Genomic DNA, 26521 nt, shown 5'->3' on the forward strand with positions numbered 1-26521 from the left:
GGAGGAAATTGACACTGAGGGAGTTGGTGGTGTGGTTTGCAGGAGCTTGGTTACAAGAAGAAGGGATTTAGTGGTCAGTGGACTGCTTCCGCTGTCACCCAAAGTTTTTGAACTTGTCACTGACTTATGATGAATGCGCTGCAGGTGACGTATAAGGGAGGATGTTCCGAGGTGGTTAACGTCCTTACCCCTGCTTATTACAGCTTGACAAAGGCAACACACGGCTTGACACCTGTTGTCCGCATTTGTGTTGAAATAATTCCACACCGAAGAGCTGATTTTTTTTGTATTTTGACCAGGCATGTCAATGGCCATATTCCTCCCACGGACAACAGGTGTCTCCCCGGGTGCCTGACTTAAACAAACCACCTCACCATCAGAATCCTCCTTGTCAATTTCTTCCCCAGCGCCAGCAACACCCATATCCTCATCCTGGTGTACTTCAACAGTGACATCTTCAATTTGACTATCAGGAACTGGACTGTGGGTGCTCCTTCCAGCACTTGCAGGGGGCGTTCAAATGGTGGAAGGCACAAGCTCTTCCCGTCCAGTGTTGGGAAGGTCAGGCATCGCAACCGACACAATTGGACTCTCCTTGGGGATTTGTGATTTAGAAGAACGCACAGTTCTTTGCTGTGCTTTTGCCAGCTTAAGTCTTTTCTTTTTTCTAGCGAGAGGATGAGTGCTTCCATCCTCATGTGAAGCTGAACCACTAGCCATGAACATAGGCCAGGGCCTCAGCCGTTCCTTGCCACTCCGTGTCGTAAATGGCATATTGGCAAGTTTACGTTTCTCCTCAGACGCTTTTAATTTTGATTTTTGGGTAATTTTACTGAACTTTTGTGTTTTGGATTTTACATGCTCTCTACTATGACATTGGGCATCGGCCTTGGCAGACGACGTTGATGGCATTTCATCGTCTCGTCCATGACTAGTGGCAGCAGCTTCAGCATGAGGTGGAAGTGGATCTTGATCTTTCCCTATTTTAACCTCCACATTTTTGTTCTCCATTTTTTAATGTGTGGAATTATATGCCAGTATCAATAGCAATGGCCTACTACTATATTTACTGTGCACAACTGAAATGCACCACAGGTATAGAATGTAGATGGATAGTATACTTAATGGATGACGACACAGAGGTAGGTACAGCAGTGGCCTACCGTACTGCTATACATAGTATACTGGTGGACACTGTGTCAGCAAACTGCAAAACTAAAATGCACCACATGTATAGAATGTAGATGGATAGTATACTTAATGGATGACGACACAGAGTTAGGTACAGCAGTGGCCTACCGTACTGCTATATATAGTATACTGGTGTACACTGTGTCAGCAAACTGCACAACTAAAATGCACCACAGGTATAGAATGTAGATGGATAGTATACTTAATGGATGACGACACAGAGGTAGGTGCAGCAGTGGCCTACCGTACTGCTATATATAGTATACTGGTGGACACTGTGTCAGCAAACTGCAAAACTAAAATGCACCACAGGTATAGAATGTAGATGGATAGTATACTTAATGGATGACGACACAGAGGTAGGTACAGCAGTGACCTACCATACTGCTATATATAGTATACTGGTGGACACTGTGTCAGCAAACTGCAAAACTAAAATGCACCACAGGTATAGAATGTAGATGGATAGTATACTTAATGTATGACGACACAGAGGTAGGTACAGCAGTGGCCTACCGTACTGCTATATATAGTATACTGGTGGACACTGTCAGCAAACTGCAAAACTAAAATGCACCACAGGTATAGAATGTAGATGGATAGTATACTTAATGGATGACGACACAGAGGTAGGTACAGCAGTGGCCTGCCGTACTGCTATATATAGTATACTGGTGGACACTGTCAGCAAACTGCAAAACTAAAATGCACCACAGGTATAGAATGTAGATGGATAGTATACTTAATGGATGACGACACAGAGGTAGGTACAGCAGTGGCCTACCGTACTGCTATATATAGTATACTGGTGGACACTGTGTCAGCAAACTGCAAAACTAAAATGCACCACAGGTATAGAATGTAGATGGATAGTATACTTAATGGATGACGACACAGAGGTAGGTACAGCAGTGGCCTTCCGTACTGCTATAGTATACTGGTTGTCACTGTGTCAGCAAACTGCAAAACTAAAATGCACCACAGGTATAGAATGTAGATGGATAGTATACTTAATGGATGACGACACAGAGGTAGGTACAGCAGTACACTCTGCACTGTACTCCTCCTATATAATATTAATTATACTGGTGGTCCCCAGTCCCCACAATAAAGCAGCACACTGAGCACAGATATGGAGTGTTTTTCAGGCAGACAACGTATACTGGTGGTCACTGTCAGCAAAACTCTGCACTGTACTCCTGCTATAGCTGCTCCCCAGTCCCCACAATTAAGCAGTGTGAGCACTCAGCACAGATATATTATGCAGCACACTGAGCACAGATATGGTATGGAGCGTTTTTTTCAGGCAGAGAACGGATAAAAACTGGTGGTCACTTAAGCAACAATTAAGCAATAAACCAATCAACTTCAACAATAAATGGAGAGGACGCCAGCCACGTCCTCTCCCTATCATCTCCAAGACTTAGCACATCTCACTCTAAAATGTCATATTCCAATGCATACATCCAGAGGCGTCACCGGGTGTAGCGACACCCGGTGCGCACCCTTAATATGCCAGCGCGCCGGAGGCACGGTTGCGTCAAAAGGGGGCGTGGCTGCAAAAGAAAGGGGTCGTGACCTCGTGGGTCGTCACTCCGGGGGGTGCCCAGCATCTCTGGAGATGCAGGGTTTTACCGGGTTGCCCCCGGAGACTGTTTGCAGTACTGTCGGCTCCTCTTCTATGACAGGAACCCGGGTGCTGCAGCAGAATTTCACACTGCAGCACCTCCTGTCACTGCGGAGGAGCCCACAGATTGGTGTCACCCCTTCTAGGCGTCACACCCGGGTGTGGGACGCACTCCCCGCACCCGGCTTGTGACGCCACTGCATACATCCCAGCATTCTAAATGTAACAATCAGAACAGCCAGTGTCAGAAATGGGGGCTGAACATATCAAAATTAGGGCAAGGTGCATCATGATGTGGGCATGCCAATTACTTCTGGGTGTGGCTACCACTTTTGAAGTGTCAAATTACACTCAACTCCCCTTCTCCACACAGCTGCATTGCAGCAACAGTGGCAGAGGCGCGTGGCACATACTGTACCTACCTCCTGACATTGCTGTTAATCAGGACAAATGTGCATGCTCTCAGGAGAGTCTATTAGAATTGGGAGTGCATCATCAAAATAGGAACAGTTTTCAGGTACAATACAAACTTAGTAGTTCATAGACAAGCAAATTATATTTTTATAAAATTGCTAAACCAGTTGAATAAAGAGTTCAGTTGTTTTTTAAACCTATTTGAACTTGTTTTAATTTAGCGTTTGTGTCAACTGTCAATAAAGAAATTATCTACAATACAAACATTTATTGTACTGGTTTTCCAACCTGTCAGGTTAGTCATGTTCCAGATTCCCTAAATGGAGTAAGAGCAGGTGTTCAAAAAGGTCAGCGACACACAGGTGCTTTATGCATCATCATTTCACAGTTGACATTCAAACATAGCAGGCATTGTAAATACTAATTTCCAGTTACAATGCCCTGGTAAGCTGCCAGCAACATTCATACTGTGTAGTAGAGTTATTGTGCCAGGAACTTGACATTTATATTCCCTACAGTGTGTTAATGCATCTTATTACAAGGACATAGAGGGTCATTCCGACCCATTCGCATATTGCAGTTTGTCGCAGCGGTGCGAACGGGTCAGAACTGTGCGTGCGCCGTGGACGCATTGTGCACGCGCATCGTTGCCCGGCGATGAGTGTCGCCAGGCAGCGACGCCGCCAGCGGAAAAAGTGATCGCAGTGGCGATCACAAGAAGACTGACATGCGGGAGGCGTTCCGGGGCGTCAACTGACTGTTTTCCCATTCGTGGTGAGGTGAACGCAGGCGTGTCCAGGCATTTGGAGGGCGGATGTCTGATGAAAATTCTGGGACCTTCGTCGCTGGATCCGTCGCACAGGGTAAGTAAGTCTCACCCTGGTCTTGTTTTGCAGGAAACTTTTTTAGCATAGCAGGGCTGCACAAGTGATCACAGCCCTGCTATGCTATAATACACTCCCCCATAGGTGGTGTCTAGTTGATTGCACGAGCAGCAAAAAGTTGCTACGTGCGATCAACTCGGAATGACTCCCATAATGATAAGTTCATAGAAATCAAACATTCAGAATATGGTAGGTTGTACAGTGTAGTATGCAATGTCCCTTAGTTTCTTATACTGATAAGATTTCAATAGACTAGTGTTCTGTAAATTAAGGGGTTCATTCATCACATTACAGTATACTACAATGGTATGCTCATGTTAAATAGGATGCAGTTAATACCGGCTTTCGGGATCCCGGCGTTCAGGAGACCAACAGCCGGTAAAATACTGATGCTCGGAATCCCGACCACCCCCTGGCATTCCCACTCTGTTGGTTGGTCCACGCCACCAACTAAGTGGGAATATAACCTGTGGTGAGCGCAGTGAGCCACGGGGCTGAAGCGTGGCAATTGCAGCGAGCCCATGAGGGGACTCATTACCGGGATTCCGGCAGGCGGGATGCCGCCGTCTGTAGACTGACAGCCGGTATCCCATCTGCCGGGATATCATACAGTATGTATTCCTGTTAAACACAACACCAATAGAAAGATCATAGTCTATTTAGAAGATCATTAATAACTTGGAAATAATACCATCATTATCCAGCCCTGAAACATCAGTAAAATTTAATTGTCTTTTCGATCTTTGGAAAATTATTTTTTGATAACTTTAAATCCATTTTGTGGGATGAGTTTATTAAATTATTAAATAATCTCAAGATATTTCCCTCCATGTCCTCTAGTTTAAATATTCCACTGTGTACATATACTGTAGGTGTAACAGTGATTGGGAAGATTTCTTGGCGCTGATGTACAAGATATAGGCACAATAGCAGCTCCCTCCTGATCCTGGTAATACCCCAATAACCCATGTGGACTAAACATATAATGGATATGGATCAGGTAGGTGCGCTTCATGTAATGCGGAAGTAAACCCCAATGTCCAGGGTACGAATATGTATATATAAAAAAAAAAGATGAATATATAGAAAAAATATATAGCTAAAGTAACTTTCCTTAACGATATGACATCTCTGTGTGGTTCTTTGTCATAATCATTATATTGAAGTTGTGCAATGCCTACATCTGGCTATTGTTTCCTCCACATTGTGCCAGTATACCAATTTTATTATAGCCAAATGCTATGTTTTTACCTTTGATGATTTAAATTGTTACTTTTTGGAATTACACTGTTTTGTAATTAATTATGTTTTCATATGGACCATTGATTGTGCATATGCTGTGAAAAGGACAAAGAACCACACAGAGACGTCATACCGTTAAGGAAAGTTACTTCATCTATATATTTTTTATATATATATATATTAATCTTTTAAAAATTTATTTATACATATTCATACCCAGGACATTATGGTTTACTACCGTATTACATAAAGCGCACCCACCTGATACATAGAAGTGTAATACCATCTAAAAACTAGTTGGGTTTTTTTTTTAGATATTTACAGAAATTACTCTGCAAAATGACACATTGTGTAGTTTATATATGATTAAACCTTTTATTAAAGCTTTACAGTTTGGTAAGTGTAATGTTATTACAATGGCACTCACCGTCATGTGATATGTATTATATTTAATAACAATGATGTGCCATGTTGATGGGTAGGTGTGGCCAAATGAAGGGATGCCACTTCCGACATGCCTTCTCCAAAACAAGAATGAAAACTGCTATCTGCTCTGCCATGCAGAGATGGTGCACACTAAGGAGGGAGGTATTCTTCCCCCAGGACAGCTAGCCCAGGTCCCTGCCAAGCTCCTTCAACAAGTCTAAGCCCCAGTAATTAGTACCCATCCCCCCACCATTCTCACACAACTGTCTGTGCCACTTTCATTAATAAAGCCACACCTCTTCCGTCATGTGTTTTCTTTTTTTTTTTTCATTTAAAATGCCAGCCACACAAGTCCACTACACCAACAATTTCCAGGAAAAAGCTATCAGCTTCAATGTAAAGGTGTAAAAGGGGCAAAACCATGTCTTGTAAGTGATTGACCCTTTAAAAATAAAATCTGAGTTCAGCCGGCATCCTGCATGGTCACCGAACTTGTGCGTCATTACATCTGACCAATTATCTTTATCATCTTTAAAAATGATATGATAATGACATGATCAGAATACATCAGACATGCTGCTGGGAGTTTGCCCGGTCTAGTAAGCCGGGAAATTCCCGGGACTCTGCTCCGACCCTAGTAAAGAGCAGAGTTAGGGACCCGGTACTTAGCCCTGGGTAGTTTGCATTCAAACATGCAGCAATCCCTGGTTGATGTGCATACACGTGAAAAAAAACTGGATTTAGCAGTCTTTAGGTCAACAACACTTAGGTCGACACTCATTAGGTCAACCACAAATGCATATCGACATATTCATTGGGTCGACATGGTCACTAGGTAGACATGGCAAAGGGCGACACATGAAAAGGTCAACATAAGTTTTTTTTTTAAATTCATCTTCTGAACCTTTTCATACTTTACTATACACATGGACTACGATGGGAATAGTAACCTGAGCCGAGTGAAGCAGTAGCTGAGCGAGGCACCATGCCTGAAGCATGGTAGCGAACACAGTGCACTAAGTGGGGTTCCCGGTCACTTTTCGAAGAAACAACACTAATTTTTTTTTAAAAACTCATGTCGACCTTTTTTCCATGTTGGTCTTTTCATAGGCATATGCAGCACATATTATTAAGGGGTGCACAATTGGAGGGGCATGTCTAGAACTGCCTATGGGTGTGACTAACACCACCTATTGGGTGTGTCTAACACTGTATATTGGCACTCAATGCAAAGTAACTAATACAGGGACTTTGATTACATAGAGTGTACAGTGAGGGCTTGCAGATGATTATTAAACCCAAAAGCTGTAAGCCTGGGACCTCACTGAATAATCTAAATAATTTAAGAACAATGTAATAGGCAAAACCATTACTTGTAGCGTCCCATAATAAATTATGTGGATAAACAGAAGACAGTCATAATTGAACCTAAGCATGACATGTAAACACAATTTACAGTACTTAATATTTTTTTCAAAACTTCTCAATAAGAAACTTTTGCTCTTGGGGTGCTGTGAGAAACATTCTGATACTCCAGAGTGCCGTGATTTAAAAAAAGTTTGGTAACTACTGGTATAGAGTCAATGGCGGAACTTGTGAATGGTGGACCCAGGTGCAAAACTATGCTTTGGGCCCACCTCCTCCACCCCACTTTCACAATATGCCACAAGACAGTGGGTATCAGGGAGAGGTACAGGCTGAAGGGGAGGAGGCAGAGGATGATGCGGATGAGGAGATAAGGAGATGGAGATTTGGTATAATGGAGAGACAATCAGTGACTGGAAAAGGGTGAGAGGGAGAAGCAATGGGTGCCAAGGACAGGCATTGGAGGATGGAGAGGGTGACAGGGAGAGGGTAACTGGGAGAAGTTGAAGAGTTGAGGCAGAGGATATGAGAGGTCTCTGGAGGAGGGAGTAAAGGGGGAAATTGAGTTGAAAGGGTTCACAGGGACATGAAGGGAAAGTATCAGTAGGGGAGATAGGCAGAATGAAGTGGCTTTAACATGAGAGCTGAGGAAAGACAATGATACTGTAGTGGAAGAATTTATTAAAAGAGGAATTATGTTAAGGAAGAGGAGAGGGAGTTAGTGGGAGAGAGGGGATGAAGAGTAAGGAAGAGAGGTGCAGTAGAACAGAGAGAGAGAGACAGGAGATGGAGGAAGAGAGGAGTGGAGACGGAGAGAGAGGGTGGTCAGAGAGAGAGAAACAGACGTAGAGAGAGAGACAGAGAGGGGGTAGACAGAGAGAGAGTCAGAGGGTAGACGGAGAGAGAGAGGGGGGTTAGACAGCGAGAGACTGAGGGAGATGGAGGGAAGGAGAGAGAGTGTGGTGAAGAGGAAGGAAGAAAGGTGCAGGGGAACAGAGAGACGCAGAGGAAGAGAGAGGGGGCGGAGACAGAGAGAGAGGTGGAGATGGAGAGAGAGAAGGGAAGACTGAGAGAGAGGGGCAGATGGGGGGACAGAGAGAAAGGGATAGAAGAGAAATTATATTAGGAAATAGGAGAGAGAGTGGGGGAGGGAGGGAGATATGTGGGGAGAGAAAGGGTGGTGAAGAAAGAGAGATGCAGTGGAACAGGGAGAGAGACACACTCAAGATGAAGGGAGAGAGCAGTGGAGAAGGAGAGAGAGGGGGAGAGACAGAGAGAAGCAGAGACGGAGAGAGAGATAGACACAGAGAGGGGGTGATGGAGAGAGAGAGGGGGAGATGAAGAGAGAGGGGGTAGACAGAGAGAGGAGAGGCAGAGGGAAGGAGAGAGAGTGGTGAAGAGGAAGGAAGAAAGGTGTAGAGGAACAGAGAGAGAGACGGAGGGAGAGAGAGAGGGGGGTGGAGATGGTGAGAGAGAGCAGGTGGGAAGACAGAGAGAGAGAGGCAGAGATAGAGAGAAAGACAGACGGGGGCAGAGAGAGAGGCATAGAAGAGGAATTATATTAGGGAATAGGCAAGAGAGAGAGAGAGAGAGGGGTGAAGAGGAACAGAGAGAGAGACATGAGACGGAGAGAGAGGGGTGTAGAGGCAGAGAGGGGGTAGACAGAGAAAGAGCGGAGAGACAAAAAGAGAGAGACAGAGTGAAGAGATGGAGAAGAGGGTAGGAGAGGAAGAGAGGGGGTAGTCAGAAAAAGGTCCGCAGATGGAAAAAGAGAGAGACAGTGAAGAGATGGAGAGAGGGCAGGAGATGAAGAGACAGAGAGAGGGGTGGCAGAGAAAGAGAGACAGGAAAGTGGGAGATGGAAGGGGGGATAGAGAGACAGAGAGGTGGTGAGAGATAGAGGGGGGCCGAGGGAGAAAGTGGGAGAAATAGTGCGCAAGAGAGAGAGGGCGGAGGGAGGGAGAGAGGGGGTAATATAGAGAGGGAACTGAGGGGGAGATAAAAAGACTGAGAGAGAGAGCGGGCCAATGGAGAGACAAAGAGATGCTGAGCAGCACTTGCCACTTGAACAAATCTAGGATTGTGTTTCTCCTACCTGACCTCTGTGGCATGGACAATCAAGTGCTGCTGCACATCGAGATGGTCAGCCCCTTTGCTTCGCTTCAATGGACGTTTTGGAGCCAGGGACGTCGGGAAGTATGAAAGGGAACGAGCTGAGAAATCAACCACTCCAGCAGGGGAGTCAAACACAGGCAGCTTTATTGACTTTGGGGCGAGGAGCAGAGAGCGCGTCTCCTCCTCCCCCTCCAGGCCGGCACCCGAACACTGCTGCAGCCGCATTACTGAAGACTCTGGGAGCAGGCAGAGCAGCGCTGGCAGCGGCATAACAGGAATCAGTGTGACTCATTGTAATGCCGGCGCTGTTGCAGGCACAGGAATGAGCAGCGATAAGTGTGCTGCAGGTGTGGTGTGTGGGGGGTGCCAGACATTAGGGGGTGCCTGCACGCACAAGGCACCCCCCGTGCGCACACCTATGGACCTTTTCTATGTCAACCTAATGACCTCATCGACCTATTTTAAGTGTCGTCCTAGTCACTGTTGACCAATAGTGGTCGACCTAATGACTGTCGACCTAGTTACTGTCGACCCAACAAACCACACCCGGATTTAGCTGCATGTATGAAAGGAGTATAAAGGGTATTTTCACACGTGTATCCTTGATCGTGATTACATTTTCCTTGTTATCTTTACATGGTTTGATAAAACTCTTTCACAGTCACAAAAAAATACAGCTAGCATTATGAAGCAGATACATATAAGAACACTAAAGGCCTAATTCAATTAGCCTCATATTAGTGTACAGTATGTCACACTAGCTGAATTCTACTCGCAGTCAATGGAAGCGTGAACAGAAATCAGACTACCATAATTGTACATAATTGATTTTTCCCCCAAGAATCCTACTTAAAATATCATGTAAAACAAGAAATATCATTTGACCAAGGTAACAAGCTGTTTTTGAATAATACATTGGCCACTTTGTTTCAATATTAGTATAAACAATTGTATAGTGAATCATACACAGCAGCAACTAATACACTATGTGAGGTGAATAAATCTTCCCAAATTATTTGCAGACACAGTACCTAGATAACCCTAATACACTTGATGAACTAAACTACGCAGTTACATCTTTCCTTAAAATGAAAACCCATGTTTACTGTACATGGAATTCCAATAATTATACAGGATTCGTTTCATAGGGGGTAATTCTGAGTTGATCGCAGCAGGAACTTTATTAGCAGTTGGGCAAAACCATGTGCACTGCAGGAGAGACAGATATAACATGTGCAGAGAGAGATAGATTTGGGTGTGATCAGTTCAATCTGCAATCTAAATTGCAGTGTAAAAATAAAGCAGCCAGTATTTACCCTGCACAGAAACAAAATAACCCACCCAAATCTAACTCTCTCTGCACATGTTATATCTGCCTCCCCTGCAGTGCACATGGTTTTGCCCAACTGCTAAAAATTTTCCTGCTGCAATCAACTTGGAATTACCTCCATAGTCCTAAACTCTTTGAACATTTCTTCCTATGTGTGCTGTCCTCCATTTGCTGTCCTGCAGTGAAATTTGGGTAGCCACAATATTCATCCTTCTTGGTCAGTTGGGGGCCAATTCACCTCCTCCTTCGCTTCAGTGGTGGTTAGAGTGTGCGTCCAGCTCACTGTACCGGTGGTCCTTGTGTGGCTAAGGAGACTACAGCATGTAGCTCCTATGGCCGTAACTTCCTCGTTAAGGGGCCACGTGCACTCCATCTCACCCCCTGCGCTTCTCACTCCCACATCTCACTCCCTGCTGCTCTCACTCACCCATCTCACGACCTGCGCTTCTCACTCCATGCTCCTCTCACTCCCCCATTTCATCCCCTGTGCTTCTCACTACTCCATCTCACCCCCTGCTCCTGCAATTCCCCTCTCTGACCCCCCCCCACCGTTCTGTCTGCACTGGCCGTGGAATGATGACGGAGCTGGCAGCATCGGGTTCTATCTGTAGTGCAGTTTGCGGATCGAACTGGCGGCTTCTCATTGGCTGGTGATCCATGAGCCATGATTGGCTTATAACAGATTTGAAAAAGCCCCTCCATTTTTTGATTGGCAGCTGGTCCACGAACTGGGATTGCCTGGCTGCTGGTGCCAACTTTAAACTGCAGTTCCCAGGACCCTTTGTGGGCGGAAGTGGGCAGCGGGTGGGCACAGATGGTGCTGTGCTGGTGGGGTGATTGTGGCCGCACTGTAAATACTTGGTGTTTTCCATATCTAATGAAATTACATTATTAATAGCTACTCTCTATTGACTACTGTTTGGCTAAAATACAGTACCAGTCAAAAATTTTGGACACGCCTTCTCATTCAATGGTTTTTATTTATTTTAATTATTATCTACATTGTAGATTAATACTGAAGACATCAAAACTATGAAAGAGCACATATGGAATTATGTTGTAAACAAAAAAGTGTTAAACAAATCATAGAATTTGACATAGAAACATAGAATTTCACGGCAGATAAGAACCACTTGGCCCATCTAGTCTGCCCCTTTTTTTTTTTTTTTACATTATTTTTATCTCCAACCTTGTTTGATCTTTATTTCTTTGTAAGAATATCCTTATGTCTATCCCATGCATGTTTAAATTGCTCTACTGTCTTAACCTCTACCACCTCTGATGGGAGGCTCAATCAGCTTCATGAGGTAGTCTCCTGGAATGGTTTTGAATTAACAGGTGTGCCTTGTCAAGAGTCAATCTGTGGAATTACTTGCCTTCTTAATGTGTTTGAGACCATCAGTTACAGTATGTTGTGCAGAGGTAGAGTTAGTACACAGTGGACAACCCTATTTGACTACTGTTGTAATCCATATTATGGCATGAACCACTCATGCAAATTGAAATGACAGTCCATCACTTTAAGACAAGGATGGGAACCTTTTTTCTACCAAGGGCCATTTGGATATTTTTAAAAATCCTTTCGGGGGGCCATACAAAAATTATCAACTTAAAAATTAGCCTGCCCCCAGTCTCTTGTTATGCCTGATTAGATTTGCCCCCAGTCAGTTGTTAATTATGCCCCATTAGATATGCCCACTGTCAGTTGGTTTGGCCTATTAGATATGCTCACTGTCAGTTGGTTTGTCCCATTAAATATGCCCCCTGTAGTTATGCCCCTTTAGATATGCCTCCTGTAGTTATGCCCCATTAAATATGCGCCGCTTACACACACACATTAAAAGGAAAAAAAAAACACAATGCTCACCAGCCCTGCTCCTGCTTCCAGACCGCTGCCCTTCCTCTCCTCGGAACTATGGGAGAGATGTCATGACGTCTCTCCCATAGCGCCACACAGCCACACATGTACACTGCCTGAGCCAGAAGCTGGAGCTCAGAGTGAGCTCCTGCCTCCGGCTGCTGCTGAGCCGGGCGCCCACTGTTGGTAAAATCTCAGCAGGCGCTCAGCATCTCCTCTCATTTGGGTGAGCATGGCCGGGCCGGATCAAGTGGCTTTCAGGTCCTTATACGGCCCTTGGGCCTGAGGTTCCCCACCCCTGCTTTAAGACATGAAGGTCAGTCGATACAGAAAATTTTAAGAACTTTGAAAGTATCCTTAAGTGCAGTTGCAAAAACCATGAAATGCTATGATGAAACTGGCTCTCATGAGGACCGCTCCAGGTAAGGAATACCAAGAGTAACCTCTGTTGCAGAGGATAAGTTCATTAGAGTTACCAGCCTCAGAAACCACTACTTAACAGCACCTCAGATTAGAGCCCACATAAATTCTTCACAGAGTTCAGTACAGTAGCAGACAAATCTCAACATCAACTGTTCAAAGTAGACTGCGTGAATCAGGCCTTCGTGGTCGAATTGCTGCGAAGAAGCCACTACTGAGGATGATCAAGAAGAAGAGAATTGTTTGGGCCAAGAAACACAAGGAATGGACATTAGACCAGTGGAAATCTGAACTTTGGTCTGATGAGTTCAAATTTTAGATTTTTGGTGTCTTTGTGAGACCCAAAGAAGGTGAGCAGATGGTTTCTGCATGTGTGGTTCCTACTGTGAAGAATGGAGGAGGAAGTGTGATGGTGTGAGGGTGCTTTGCTGGTGACACTGTTGATGATTTATTAAAAATTCAAGGCACACTTAACCAGCATGGCTACCACAGCATTCTGCAGCGCCATGCCATCCCATCTGGTTTGCGCTTACTGTGACCAACATTTGTTTTTCAGCAAGACAATGACCCGAAGCACATCTCCAGGCTATGCAAGGGCTACTTGACCAAGAAGGAAAGTGATGGAGTACTGCGTCAAATGACCTGGCCTCTACAATCACCGACCTAAACCCAATAGAGATGGTTTGGGATGAGTTGGACCGCAAAGTAAAGGAAAAGCAGCCAACAAGTGCTCAGCACCTATGGGAACTCCTTCAAGGCTGTTGGAAAACCATTCCATGAGACTATCTCATGAAGCTGATTGAGAGAATGCCAAGAGTGTGCAAAGCTGTCATCAAAGCAAAAGGGGGCTACATTATAGTTTTGATGTGTTCAGTATCAATCTACAATGATGAAAATAATTAAAATAAACAAAAACCATTGAATGAGAACGTGTGTCCAAACTTTTGACTGGTAATGTACATATGTAGCAAAATCTCCCTTTGTCTATGTCAGATACTGTAGAGATATTATTAAATAATAATCAGAATTATAATAATCCAATACATACTGATTGAATATGCCCTGAAATACTGCATATTCCTGGTTATGTTTTTCAAAATTATTTATAAATTCTTCTCTTCTCAGCTTTGAAAGCCATGGGTGTTCTGGCTCTTCCAATTCTAAGGATTTGATATAAGGCTGTGTAGGTGGTATGTCCAAAGGAGCAGATCAAGGATTTACCAGAGGGGAACCCTGCTGCACATACTGCTGTACCAAGTTTGTGAGTTAGCACATCCCTATATATAACTATGGCATTGGTTTATTTTTAAACAGTGGCTTATGTGGAGTAGAAAATACACCCATTATGCTCCGGAACCAAGTGTACGTCAAAAATGAGCGATGCAGAGTCATATACATTTTAATCACATCGCTACTAGCCACTGACGAGGCATAACTGGGCTGTAGAATTGCATTCTCATAGAGGCAATGTTCAGTGAGGGTGTGATGACATAATTGAAGCCTATGCAGAGTTGGATAGAAGCATAAATATTGCACTTAATATATTCTGATGATGAGGGACAATAAGTGTGGATATGCAGATACAGTATGTACAAAGCTGCATACAGGCAAATATTTGCATTTATTTCCATGCAAGCAGATTGGGAGCATATATGGACAACCGACATTCAATTCTGTATCAGACCCAATGTAATGACTGCTGGAAACTAATTTCTTAACTTAGCTTTCACCCTTTCAGAGTTCCAGTATACACGCCTTTCAGAGATAAATCCCCTGCTAATGAGTAATCTAATTTGCATTCTTCTGCATAATAGTGACACTGTTTTTTCTTTTATATAGGTTCTTCTACTGCAAGAGAAAATGATGTCTACCATTTTGGAACCATGGCTTATTGCATTTATCATCTTGCTTACAGCCATTGTAATGTTTTTCTTGGTCCTGCTGCCTCCGGGTATTGCCATCTTATGGAGGAGGAAACACTTGCCAGTAATATCGTTAGATGGAACTGTGTAACCAAGACAACTGAACTTTTTCACATTTACATGTGACGATAGTATAACAATGGGAGATAAAACAATTAGATTGAAAATAGCAACATCAGAACACATTGCAAAGAAGGATAAAACACACAAAGGTAATGACTAAAATAAATTAAGGAAGAGGCTGAAAGGATATTGAAAGCAGGTGAAACCATACTGTTGTGGTTCCTGAGTTAATTGAGCAATTAACATCCCAATCGTATTTAATATGTTGGACATCGTTGCTGCCCAATATTTTGTAAATAAAACATACATAATAGCACAACAGTGACTTTAATAGATATATGACTGTTGAAAAATAATTGGCAGAAGCCAATGATAAACACTTCTCAAACTGCTGTAATTTTACAAGGAAACAGTCATGTTTGCATGGAAGTCTGATTAAAAATTATTTTTATCTATGGCTTATGACAGAGGTTCATAATGCAGTCCTTCAACGGTCCAGGTTTTAAGTATATACATGGCTTGGCACAGATGGTTAAATCAAATTGACTGAGGTACTAAATCACCTGTGGCCAAGTATGAATATACTTAAAACTTTGACTATTGGAGTGCCTTGAACACCATGCTTTGGAACCACTGAATTATGAGATTTCAGAGCAGCATTTCTGATGCAGCATTTTCAAACCATTATCAGCAATCAATGGATTTTCTCATGGTAGAGTAATATTGCTCCAACACAATACACTTCTAGAGCCATGCAAAATGTGTACCCACTCATTGAAGAGGTTGTGGATAATACTTTTTATTATTTACTTTATAATTTAATTAGTGAGTGAGCTGATAACATGGGTATGTACAAGTCATACTCACTAATCAAAACTGAAATTTATTATGCATTACAACAGTGTTATTCAAAAGAGCAGCTCTGAATACAGAAGAAGACAACACTGGGTTCTACTCCTGTCCGCTAGGAAGATTGGAAAAATATTGCCTGATCTGACAAAAATCAATATCTGCTGCTACATGCAAATGGTAGGGTCAGAAACAACATGTATCCATCCTGCCTTGTATCAGGGGTCAAGGCTGATGCTGGTGGCAGTGGTGATGTAATTATGTGAGAAATATTTGACACACATAAGGCCACATAATAACATTAGGCATTATTTACTACTTGAGTATTGTTGATGACCATTTGACACCTTTATGGCCACAGTCTACCAATCTTCTAATGAATACTGCCTACAGGATAGCATGCTATGTCCAAAAACATGTAATCTCAAACTGATTTTATGAATATAGGTTGAACTCGATGGACAATTGTCTTTTTTCAACCTTAGATACTATGTTACTATGTAACATAACAATGAGTACAAGATACAGTACTCCAGTCGCTTCCACAACCACCCAATCTTAGTCCCATAGAGCACCTTTGAATGTGGAGGAATATAGGTTTTGCAGCAAGAATATGCGGCAACTGTGAAATGTTATAAATTAAACATGGGTAAGAAGAATTTCTAATAGTTATGTGCACCAGAAATTTTTCGGGTTTTGTGTTTTGGTTTTGGATTCGGTTCCGCGGCCGTGTTTTGGATCAGGACGCGTTTTGGCAAAACCTCCATGAAATTTTTTTGTCGGATTCGGGTGTGTTTTGGATTCGGGTGTTTTTTTACAAAAACACCTCAAAAACAGCTTAAATCATAGAATTTGGGGGTAATTTTGATCCCATAGTATTATTAACCTCAATAACCATAATTTCCACTCATTTCCAGTCTATTCTGAACACCTCACACCTCACAATATTATTTTTAGTCCTAAAATTTGCACGAGGTCGCTGGATGGCTAAGCTAAGCGACCCAAGTAGCCAACACAAACACCTGGCCCATCTAGGAGTGGCACTGCAGTGTCAGACAGGATGGTACTTAAAAAAAATAGTCCCCAAGCAGCACATGTTGCAAAGAAAAAAAGAGGTGCAATGAGGTAGCTGTGTGGCTAAGCTAAGCGACCCAAGTGGCCGACACAAACACCTGGCCCATCTAGGAGTGGCTCTGCAGTGTCAGACAGGATGGCAGATTTAAAAAATAGTCCCCAAACAGCACATGATGCAAAGAAAAAAAGAGGTGCAATGGGGTAGCTGTGTGACTAAGCTAAGCTACCCAAGTGGCCGACATAAACACCTGGCCCATCTAGGAGTGGCACTGCAGTGTCAGACAGGATGGCAGATTTAAAAAATAGTCCACAAACAGCACATGATGCAAAGAAAAAAAGAGGTGCAATGAGGTAGCTGTGTGACTAAGCTAAGCGACCCAAGTGGCCGACACAAACACCTGGCCCATCTAGGAGTGGCACTGCAGTGTCAGACAGGATGGCAGATTTAAAAAATAGTCCCCAAACAGCACATGATGCAAAGAAAAAAAGAGGTGCAATGAGGCAGCTGTGTGACTAAGCTAAGCGACCCAAGTGGCCGACACAAACACCTGGCCCATCTAGGAGTGGCACTGCAGTGTCAGACAGGATGGCAGATTAAAAAAAATAGTCCCCAAACAGCACATGATGCAAAGAAAAAAAGAGGTGCAATGAGGTAGCTGTGTGACTAAGCTAAGCGACCCAAGTGGCCGACACAAACTCCTGGCCCATCTAGGAGTGGCACTGCAGTGTCAGACAGGATGGCAGATTTAAAAAATAGTCCCCAAACAGCACATGATGCAAAAAAAAAGAGGTGCAATGAGGTAGCTGTGTGACTAAGCTAAGCGACCCAAGTGGCCGACACAAACACCTGGCCCATCTAGGAGTGGCACTGCAGTTTTCTAGTGAGAGGATGACTGCTTCCATCCTCATGTGAATCTGAACCACTAGCCATGAACATAGGCCAGGGCCTCAGCCGTTCCTTGTCACTCCGTGTCGTAAATGCATATTGGCAAGTTTACGCTTCTCATCGGACGCTTTTAATTTTGCTTTTTGGGTCATTTTACTGAACTTTTGTAGTATACTTAACGACACAGAGGTAGGTAGAGCAGTGGACTACTGTACCGTACTGCTATATATATACTGGTGGTCACAGCAACATTCTGCACTGTACCCTCCTACTATATACTGCGCATGACTAAAATGCAGCACAGGTATGGATGCATAGTATACTTAACGACACAGAGGTAGGTAGAGCAGTGGACTACTGTACCGTACTGCTATATATATACTGGTGGTCACAGCAACATTCTGCACTGTCCCCTCCTACTATATACTGCGCACAACTAAAATGCAGCACAGGTATGGATGCATAGTATACTTGATGACACAGAGGTAGGTAGAGCAGTGGACTACTGTACAATACTGCTATATATATACTGGTGGTCACAGCAACATTCTGCACTGTTCCCTCCTACTATATACTGCGCACAACTAAAATGCAGCACAGGTATGGATGCATAGTATACTCGATGACACAGAGGTAGGTAGAGCAGTGGACTACTGTACCGTACTGCTATATATATACTGGTGGTCACAGCAACATTCTGCACTGTCCCCTCCTACTATATACTGTGCACAACTAAAATGCAGCACAGGTATGGATGCATAGTATACTTGACGACACAGAGGTATGTAGAGCAGTGGACTACTGTACCGTACTGCTATATATATATACTGGTGGTCACAGCAACATTCTGCACTGTCCTCCTACTATATACTACAATACAGCACAGATATGGAGCGTTTTTCAGGCAGAGAACGTAGATATTTTCAGCACACTGAGCACAGATATTTGCAAGCACACTGAGCACAGATATTTGCAGCACACTGAACAGATATTTGCAGCACACTGAACACAGAAATTGAGAGAACGCTGCACATCCTCTCGCTATCACCTCCAATGCATGAGTGAAAATGGCGGCGACGCGCGGCTCCTTATATAGAATACGAATCTCGCGAGAATCCAACAGCAGGATGATGACGTTCGGGCGCCCTCGGGTCAACCGAGCAAGGCGGGAGGATCTGAGGCTGCCTCGGAACTGTGTAAAATGGGTGAAGTTCGGGGGAGTTCGGATCTCGAGGAACCGAACCCGCTCATCACTAATTGCTAAGGAATATTTTAAGCACCAATCTCAATTCATGTCAAAGAATTCAGGCTATTCTGAGGGTAAATTCCTGTTCAACAAGTTTGTATTTGCATGACTCTATGGGCTCCTTTTTGTAAAAAAATAAACTGTTCTATGCTTTCCTGACCTGTTTTTATATGTGTGGTTATCAATCATTGTCTGATTAGGTGATGCAGATATCACCATTGTTTTTTTCCCAGCTACAGTCCAGAAATAAATTGTCTTAAAAGTATTATCTGCTTCTTCAGGTCAAGGCAGGCTTTGAGAGGCTGTTTGCTGTTGCCTGACACTACTGTATCTGTAGATGCTCTGCATCTATATATGGCTTGATTCTTTTTCTTACCTTAACCTGGTTTCCTTTCCTTGTCTTGATGCACACCTATCATCATCTTCTTCTACTCAACAGTTATGACAACAAAGCTCTGTACAATATATCACTAGACATCTAGCTTTCTGACTAAACAGAAAACAATCTAGTGTATCTTAGTATTGTTGTCTCATTGTGCTATTTCTTTTTGTCTTGCTAGTGATTTCCAATTTACTGTTATGTATTTTTATTTATTAAAGCTTAAATTTCACTTATCTTTTCTTCTGCTATAATCTTTTCCATGGCAAAACATGAATTTTTCAGGCCCCACAGCAAAATTAGATAGATGGCCATCCAAGGTTGGTGCACTTTTCAATGGCCAAACCAAAATATTAAAACCTGCAGATATGAATGTGCGTGATTTTCCCTAAAATGAAAGGGATTTAAAATTTTGGCCAGAGAGTCAATTGGATATTAATCAGGTGGCATTTGACTTTTCTTGGTCCAGCTCACTCTTTAGTCACAGAAAAGTGACACAAACAATCTTAAGATTTTGTAAAGTATTAGTCACCAGATCCAAATAAATATTCCCACAAAGAGACAAGGCAATGCTTTGTCTTCTAAATTAAATACTTGCTAGCACTATGTTGTGGTTATAAACTAATATACTTTTTTGAAAGCGTAAATGTCCTTTGAATGTGCATTGTAATAATAAAACTAGTTAATAAGGTCTTACGGTTCAAATTACTTTCATTTGTTAGAAAAATTCTGCCCACACACATACTTGAATATATACATTACTTTACCAATCTACAATCCTTTGGGGTTTTATTTATGTTACCTTACTAGTAGATTTTTTCTCCTGCATTTGACCAGTATGCGGTTAAGATACCAGCTGTCGGGATCCCTGTAGTTGGAATCCCAACAGGGTCAGAAGATCAGTGCTGCAATCCTGGCAGCCAGCATCCTGACTGTAAGTATAGCAGGTAGGTTATTGGGTTGTAGTTGGGGCTGGGGTGGGGGGTCAAAGTAAGGTTTAGCTGTCACCGCGGGGATTAAGAGCTTGGCTGTGGAGGGAGGGTGGTTAGGCTGCAGAGAGGGTGGTTAGGCACCACCAAGGGGATGTAAGGTTTAGGAACTAATTAGGGAGGGTTAGGGTTAGGCTGCGGAGAGGAGCAGTTTGGTTTGGGCACCAGCAGGGGGGGGGGAGGGGTTAGTGTTAGGCACTAAGCCGGAAGGTTAGGGTTAGGCTCTGGGAAGGGATGGTTATTGGTTTTGGGAGAGGGGATAGCATACTTACCTCACCCCTGTCAGGATTTTAAAGATCAGGATGTCAGCATAGGTATTGTAACCACCGGCATCCCATCAGCAGGTCACACATGCCAAACCCATTTGACCCCCATCAGCAGGTCACACATGCCAAACTCATTTGACCCTTCTCTACTGTGCTCTCTACATTTGAAATAATAGTTTCCAAAGTGCAGGATAGTGTCCGGTATCAATGAAATGAAGGCTAAAAACCACATCTTCTGAGCATCTGAGTTCCCTATGGGCTATTGGAAGAATAATAAATGCGCAGGAAATGCAGTTCAAGGTTAATAACACTGCACATTCTTTTCAGACAGTTGGGTGCATGCAGCAGTGAATATAGGCGCCAGGATCAATGTTTGTTTAAATAGTGGTATTTTACTATATGCTTCCCGCAAGTAGTATTTGTTTAGTAGATAATGTTTAACTTAATTTGGAGAAATTCTTTAAGGGCTTACAGCACAGGAATAACTAGTATTATTAATTATTACAAGTAAGCTACCATCATTATATGCTCTATTGCCACTGGTAGTCAGTGGCATCTAATATTCATGATTATCTTTCAACTTTACATAGAGTTTTATGTATCACTGCTAAAGATGCAGATTTAGAAAACTTCCATACAGTACATGTCGTATAAAGTAGTTAGATGGTAGAGAAGTGTTTATGGTGTTTGTTGAACACAATCATTTTATTATCATTTTATATTACAGCATTGCTGATCCTTATTGGTAATTAGACCTGCAATTATATTGTTTGGCTTCATACTTTTTTTTTACTTTTGACATTTTATCAATCTCCACACACAACAAAATCGAATTCATTCTTGTGATCTTTGTTTACTTCATCTTTTTCCAGTTCTTTTATGAACTCATCTATATATTTCTGTTCTTTGCTCTCCATCTGTTCTTTTTTCATTTTACGGACAACGTTTTGACACTTATCAGTCCTGAAATAGGCTGATGATACCCCGCTTACTTCAATGCTTGAAGCTGGAATAAAAAAAATCCAAAAGCAAGTAATTGATTTGTCAACATGTGATCTATAGAGCTGAAAAATGTGTTTTATGACAAACATGGAACATGGTTCTTGTATGTTATGTATATTATTCTGTATATTAGAAGTCCACTACTGTAAACAGGAAAATGCTAAAGGTCCTATAGCACAAGAAGGCATAGGCATAGTGCATGACTCTGTCAGACAAGGGAATACTCTGGTGTTGCATTAGCGCTCCCCCTGAAGGGATAACTTTTCATGAGTTCAGCACAGCTAAAGAGACTCAGGGCTTGACACTGAGCAGGAGGCATCTGGGGCCAATTTTCCATAGCCTTATGCTAATGAGAGTATACACCCATCCAGGGGCGGATCCAGAACAAAATGACAGGGGGGGCACCACGATAGGGAAAGGCGGGGGGGGGGGGGTTTGGTCTTTGTGCGAAATCCTGGGATGGTGGGTGTGGCCTCACAGGGAATTCCGTACTCACCAGCCACAACCTTGTTTCATCACGCTGGGGGCATAGAGTATAGGTCTGGTGGGTGACAGGGTGAGTGTGCAATGACAGGTGTGGTGGGGGACAGGGACAGGTGTGGTGGGGGATGGGGTGAGTGTCTGTGGGGCAGATGTTGTGGTTGACAGGGTGAGAGAGTCTGTAACCAGGACTGGGCAGAGCACCCCTACTCGCCCTTCAATGCCTACCTCACAGCACTCCCCCACTTCAATGCACTTCATCACATCACAGCTTCTCCAACACCATTATAAACCTCAAAGGACAGAAGACCCCCCTACCCCCAGATAGAGCATCTTCCCCAAGCACAGAAGACCCCCCCCTCCCCCTGTGACATTTCTCCCCATATTACCAAAGATCCACTGCAGCTTTGTGGATGCCCTCTCATCCTCCCTCACGCCTTCTCATTCCTCTGCACTACTGGTTGCCGGGGACACCACTCACACTGACAGAGGCCGGAACAGGGGAGCCGGAGGTGAAGATGCCTATTCTGGTTCCCTGGTCAACCGGGGTCTCCAGCAGGGAGAGCAAATGCCGGGGCATGGAGTAAGGTGTAGTTTCACGTCCCTAATAGCAGGAGGAGTCGGGTGAGTTTAAGCTGCCCGGCCTGCATGACAGGGAACGCTGGAGCCGCTAGAGGCGAGGGCTTCTCCCTGTCACTGTGCCGGCAGAGCTGGATTAAGACCATGGGGGGCCCGGGGCACTTAAGACTGTGGGGCTCTTAGTAAAGAGAAGGTATATATATATATACAGTGGTCGAAGTGGAATGTCTGAAGTGGGGGTATGGAAAAAGGAAAGGGTTAGTGCGCGCCGAAGGTGTGCTGCCAAAAATAGGGGCGTGGCTTCATGGGGAAGGGGCATGGCCACAGAATAGTACCAATTCACATTACACCGCACAGTAGGGTTTGTCAGTCACATTACACCGCACAGTAGTGTTTGTCAGTCACATTACACCACACAGTAGTACACCTTGTACACATTATGCCAGGTAGAGCCCCCTATACAACACAGGAAATCTAAAAACACAGGGGGAAAAAACTGATTCATGCACTTTGCATTATTTGTCATGTTTGTTCCTTATAGTAATGGCCTTTCCACATTATTCTACACACCGTAATGCCCATTCCACACTATGCCACACATTATGCCATACTGTTAGGGTCTCCTGTCCTGTGCTGCCACGTCGTCATGGCAATCGGGAGACAAGTGCTAGCGGAGTAACCTGAGCGCAGCTGATACTCCGGTTCGGGTCTTTTGCTGTGCAGTGGTTATAGGCTCTGTGCACGGCAGGGGATCCGGTGCTGGTTTTTGTGCTCACAGTCTGTGAGGTCTGAGTGGGGCGTGGACAGCACCTGCTTTATAAGGCCTCTTCTCAGGGTAAGCAGATGCTGCTGAATCTTTGTTGGTTAGTCAGTTCCTGAAAGTTAGCCAGTACTGTGTAGCTTTGTATTTGTTTGTTGCTTACTGCAAATAGGCCTGGGGATTTGGTATTACACTCTGCCAATCCAGACCTAGCAGTAAGACTGGAGTCAGTCGTTTAGCTTGCTGGGGTTCTGTTACTACTCTGTGAACTTAGCAAGTTTGCGGCTGTATTCTAAGACTTGCCTGTCTAATCCTGTCTCACTGTGCTAGGTGTCAGGGGTCAGTTTAGTGGCAGTAAGCTGAACCTGTGCACTGCAAGTGAGAATTAGGATTGTGGAGACTCTCCTTGTGTCTATCATTCCATCTCTGACCAAGGAGTTTACTGCCACACCCGTTGGTAACCTTTTAGGGTTTTGCTGTTGCCCTTAGCAACAGCATTTCGGGTTCTCTACGTATTAAAACACAACATCTTGCTTTTCCCATCTGAGCATTTCTAATACAAGGGAGATACCCAGTTCCTTAGCCTCTGGGCTTCTCTGTTCACTTTGTGTGTATTTTGTTACCCTATCACCTTCTGTGTACGTTATGTCATATTCCCCAGTCTGTCTGTGAGTCCATTTGTTTTGCATAACAGTTCAAACACCAGTACATTCCTGCAGGCACTGGAGTGCATAACAGTTCTGACACCAGTACTTTCCTGCAGGCACTGGTGTGCATAACATATTCAGCAGCCTAATACTCCTGTTGAAATTTTGTGGGAATATGGAGCATACCCCTCAAAATACGTTGCAACAGGTGGTCGATCAGGTGCAGGTCCTGACTCGACAATTTAATGATTTGTCCATTAAAATGCACACCTCCCAGGCTGCTGGCGGAGCTCCCGCAGCAGCAGCACCTGCAGGGGTTAAGGAGCCGAAAGTAAATCTCCCGGATCGTTTTTCTGGAGATCGCTCGCAGTTCTTTTGTTTCAAGGAGAGCTGCAAGCTATACTTCCGGCTTAGGCCTCAGTCTTCTGGGTCGGAGATTCAGCGGGTGGGCATAGTGATTTCCTTGCTACAAGGAGACCCACAGGTCTGGGCATATGGGTTGCAGCCTGACTGTCCGTCGCTTAAAAGTGTTGATGCTTTTTTTACGGCACTAGGCATGTTGTATGATGACCCTGACAAGACGGCCTCAGCCGAGGCTCAGATTTCGATCCTTAAGCAAGGGCGAAGGCCAGTTGAGGTTTACTGTACGGAGTTTCGGAGGTTGGCCCATGATACCCAGTGGAATGACCCAGCCCTGAGACACCAGTACCGAAGAGGTCTTTCTAACCAGATAAAGGACCAACTGGTACAATATCCCTTGCCTGATAGCTTGGATCAGCTCATGCAGTTATCCATCCGGGTGGATAGACGGCTGAGAGAGCGTAGGCTTGAAAGGGAGACCGAGATTTCCTTCCTTCCCAAGGGAACCTCAGACTCTGAGGAATTTTCCGAGGAGCCTATGCAGATTGGGGCTACCCGCCTCTCCTCGCGTGAGAAGACGCGGAGGAGACAGCAGAGGTTGTGTTTGTACTGTGGGAATAAAGGTCATGTGGTAGTATCATGCCCAGAAAAGCCGGAAAACTTCAGGGCCTGAGGGTGATGGGAAATATCCTGTCAGGCCAGAAGTCAGAATTTCCCTAGAAGACTTTTATCATTTCGGTGACCTTGAAGATCCTCGGTCAAACTGTCAAGACTGAGGCCTTTGTGGACAGTGGGGCCGACGGGGTTTTTATGGACCGCCAATTCGCCCTGAAACACTCTGTTCCCTTAGTACCCTTGGCATAGGAAATTGAGATTTGTGGGTTAAACGGGGAACCATTATCCCAAGGTAAAATTACCTCTTGCACTAGCCAGATTTCTTTGTTTATTGGAGCCACACACTCTGAAAAATTGTCCTTTTATGTGACTGTATGTACTTTTGCTCCATTGGTGTTGGGGTTACCCTGGTTAAGGGCCCACAATCCTCAATTTGACTGGGTCTCTGGGGAGATTCTTAGTTGGGGTACTGATTGTTTCAGGAGTTGCTTGAGCCTTCCAGTCAGGCTCTCGCAGCTAAGTTTGCCAGGATTGCCAGGGTGTTATGCAGATTTTGCGGACGTGTTCTCCAAAAAAGTTGCAGAGGTACTACCTCCCCATCGCCCCTATGACTGTGCCATTGATTTGTTGCCAAATGCTAAGCTTCCCAAGAGCAGGTTGTACTCCCTGTCACGTCCTGAGACTCAGGCTATGGCAGAGTACATTCAGGAGAACTTGGCTAAGGGATTTATCAGACCTTCACAGTCTCCAGTTGGGTCGGGGTTCTTCTTAGTGGGTAAAAAGGACGGTTCGTTGCGACCCTGCATCGACTTCAGGGAATTGAACCGTATCACGATTAAAAACTCATACCCACTGCCTCTCATTTCGGTCTTGTTTGACCAGCTTCGTACTGCCACCATTTTTTCTAAGATTGACCTACGCGGTGCGTACAATCTAATCCGAATAAGAGAGGGGGATGAATGGAAGACTGCCTTTAATACCCACTCAGGGCATTATGAATATTTGGTGATGCCTTTTGGGCTCTGTAATGCCCCGGCAGTCTTCCAGGATTTCATGAATGATGTGCTCAGGGAATATTTGGATAGATTCTTAGTTGTATACTTAGATGACATCCTAATCTTCTCCCATTCCCTGGAGGAACATCGGAAGCATGTACGCTTAGTCCTCCAGAAACTCAGAGACCACCGGCTTGGGGCGAAGCTGGAGAAGTGCGAATTTGAAGTTCAGCAAATCGCATTTCTAGGATATATTATCTCCCCAGAAGGTTTCCAAATGGAGGGTTCCAAGGTACAGGCAGTCCTGGATTGGGTGCAGCCCACTAGTTTGAAGGCGCTTCAGCGTTTCCTGGGCTTTGCGAATTTTTATAGACGATTTATCGCTGGATTTTCGTCTATAGTGGCGCCCTTGGTGGCACTCACTAAGAAAGGGGCGGATGTTGCTCACTGGTCTTGTGAGGCTAAAGCGGCTTTTGCCCGTCTCAAAAGGGCATTTGTTTCGGCCAGGGTGCTGCGACACCCAGATCCAGAGCGTCC

The 26521-nt window shown here is 44.2% G+C and overlaps 1 protein-coding gene and 1 long non-coding RNA gene across 2 annotated transcripts in view; one reads left to right on the top strand and one right to left on the bottom strand.

Moving 5' to 3' along the window:
* Positions 1 to 15314, top strand: part of LOC135055105 (uncharacterized) — a 32281-nt gene extending 16967 nt beyond the window's left edge. The window contains exons 2-3 of the long non-coding RNA XR_010243651.1: positions 13998 to 14133; positions 14712 to 15314. This is a non-coding gene — a long non-coding RNA (uncharacterized LOC135055105). The remainder of the gene's footprint in view (positions 1 to 13997; positions 14134 to 14711) is intronic.
* A 5909-nt stretch (positions 15315 to 21223) lies between these two features.
* Positions 21224 to 26521, bottom strand: part of LOC135057589 (uncharacterized) — a 77598-nt gene continuing 72300 nt past the window's right edge. Inside the window, exon 7 of the mRNA XM_063963424.1 lies at positions 21224 to 21552. Coding sequence (XP_063819494.1) covers positions 21353 to 21552 — 200 coding nt within the window. The 3' untranslated portion in view covers positions 21224 to 21352. The remainder of the gene's footprint in view (positions 21553 to 26521) is intronic.

This window comes from Pseudophryne corroboree, chromosome 3, assembly GCF_028390025.1.
Source record: "Pseudophryne corroboree isolate aPseCor3 chromosome 3, aPseCor3.hap2, whole genome shotgun sequence".
NCBI classification, from domain to species: domain Eukaryota; kingdom Metazoa; phylum Chordata; class Amphibia; order Anura; family Myobatrachidae; genus Pseudophryne; species Pseudophryne corroboree.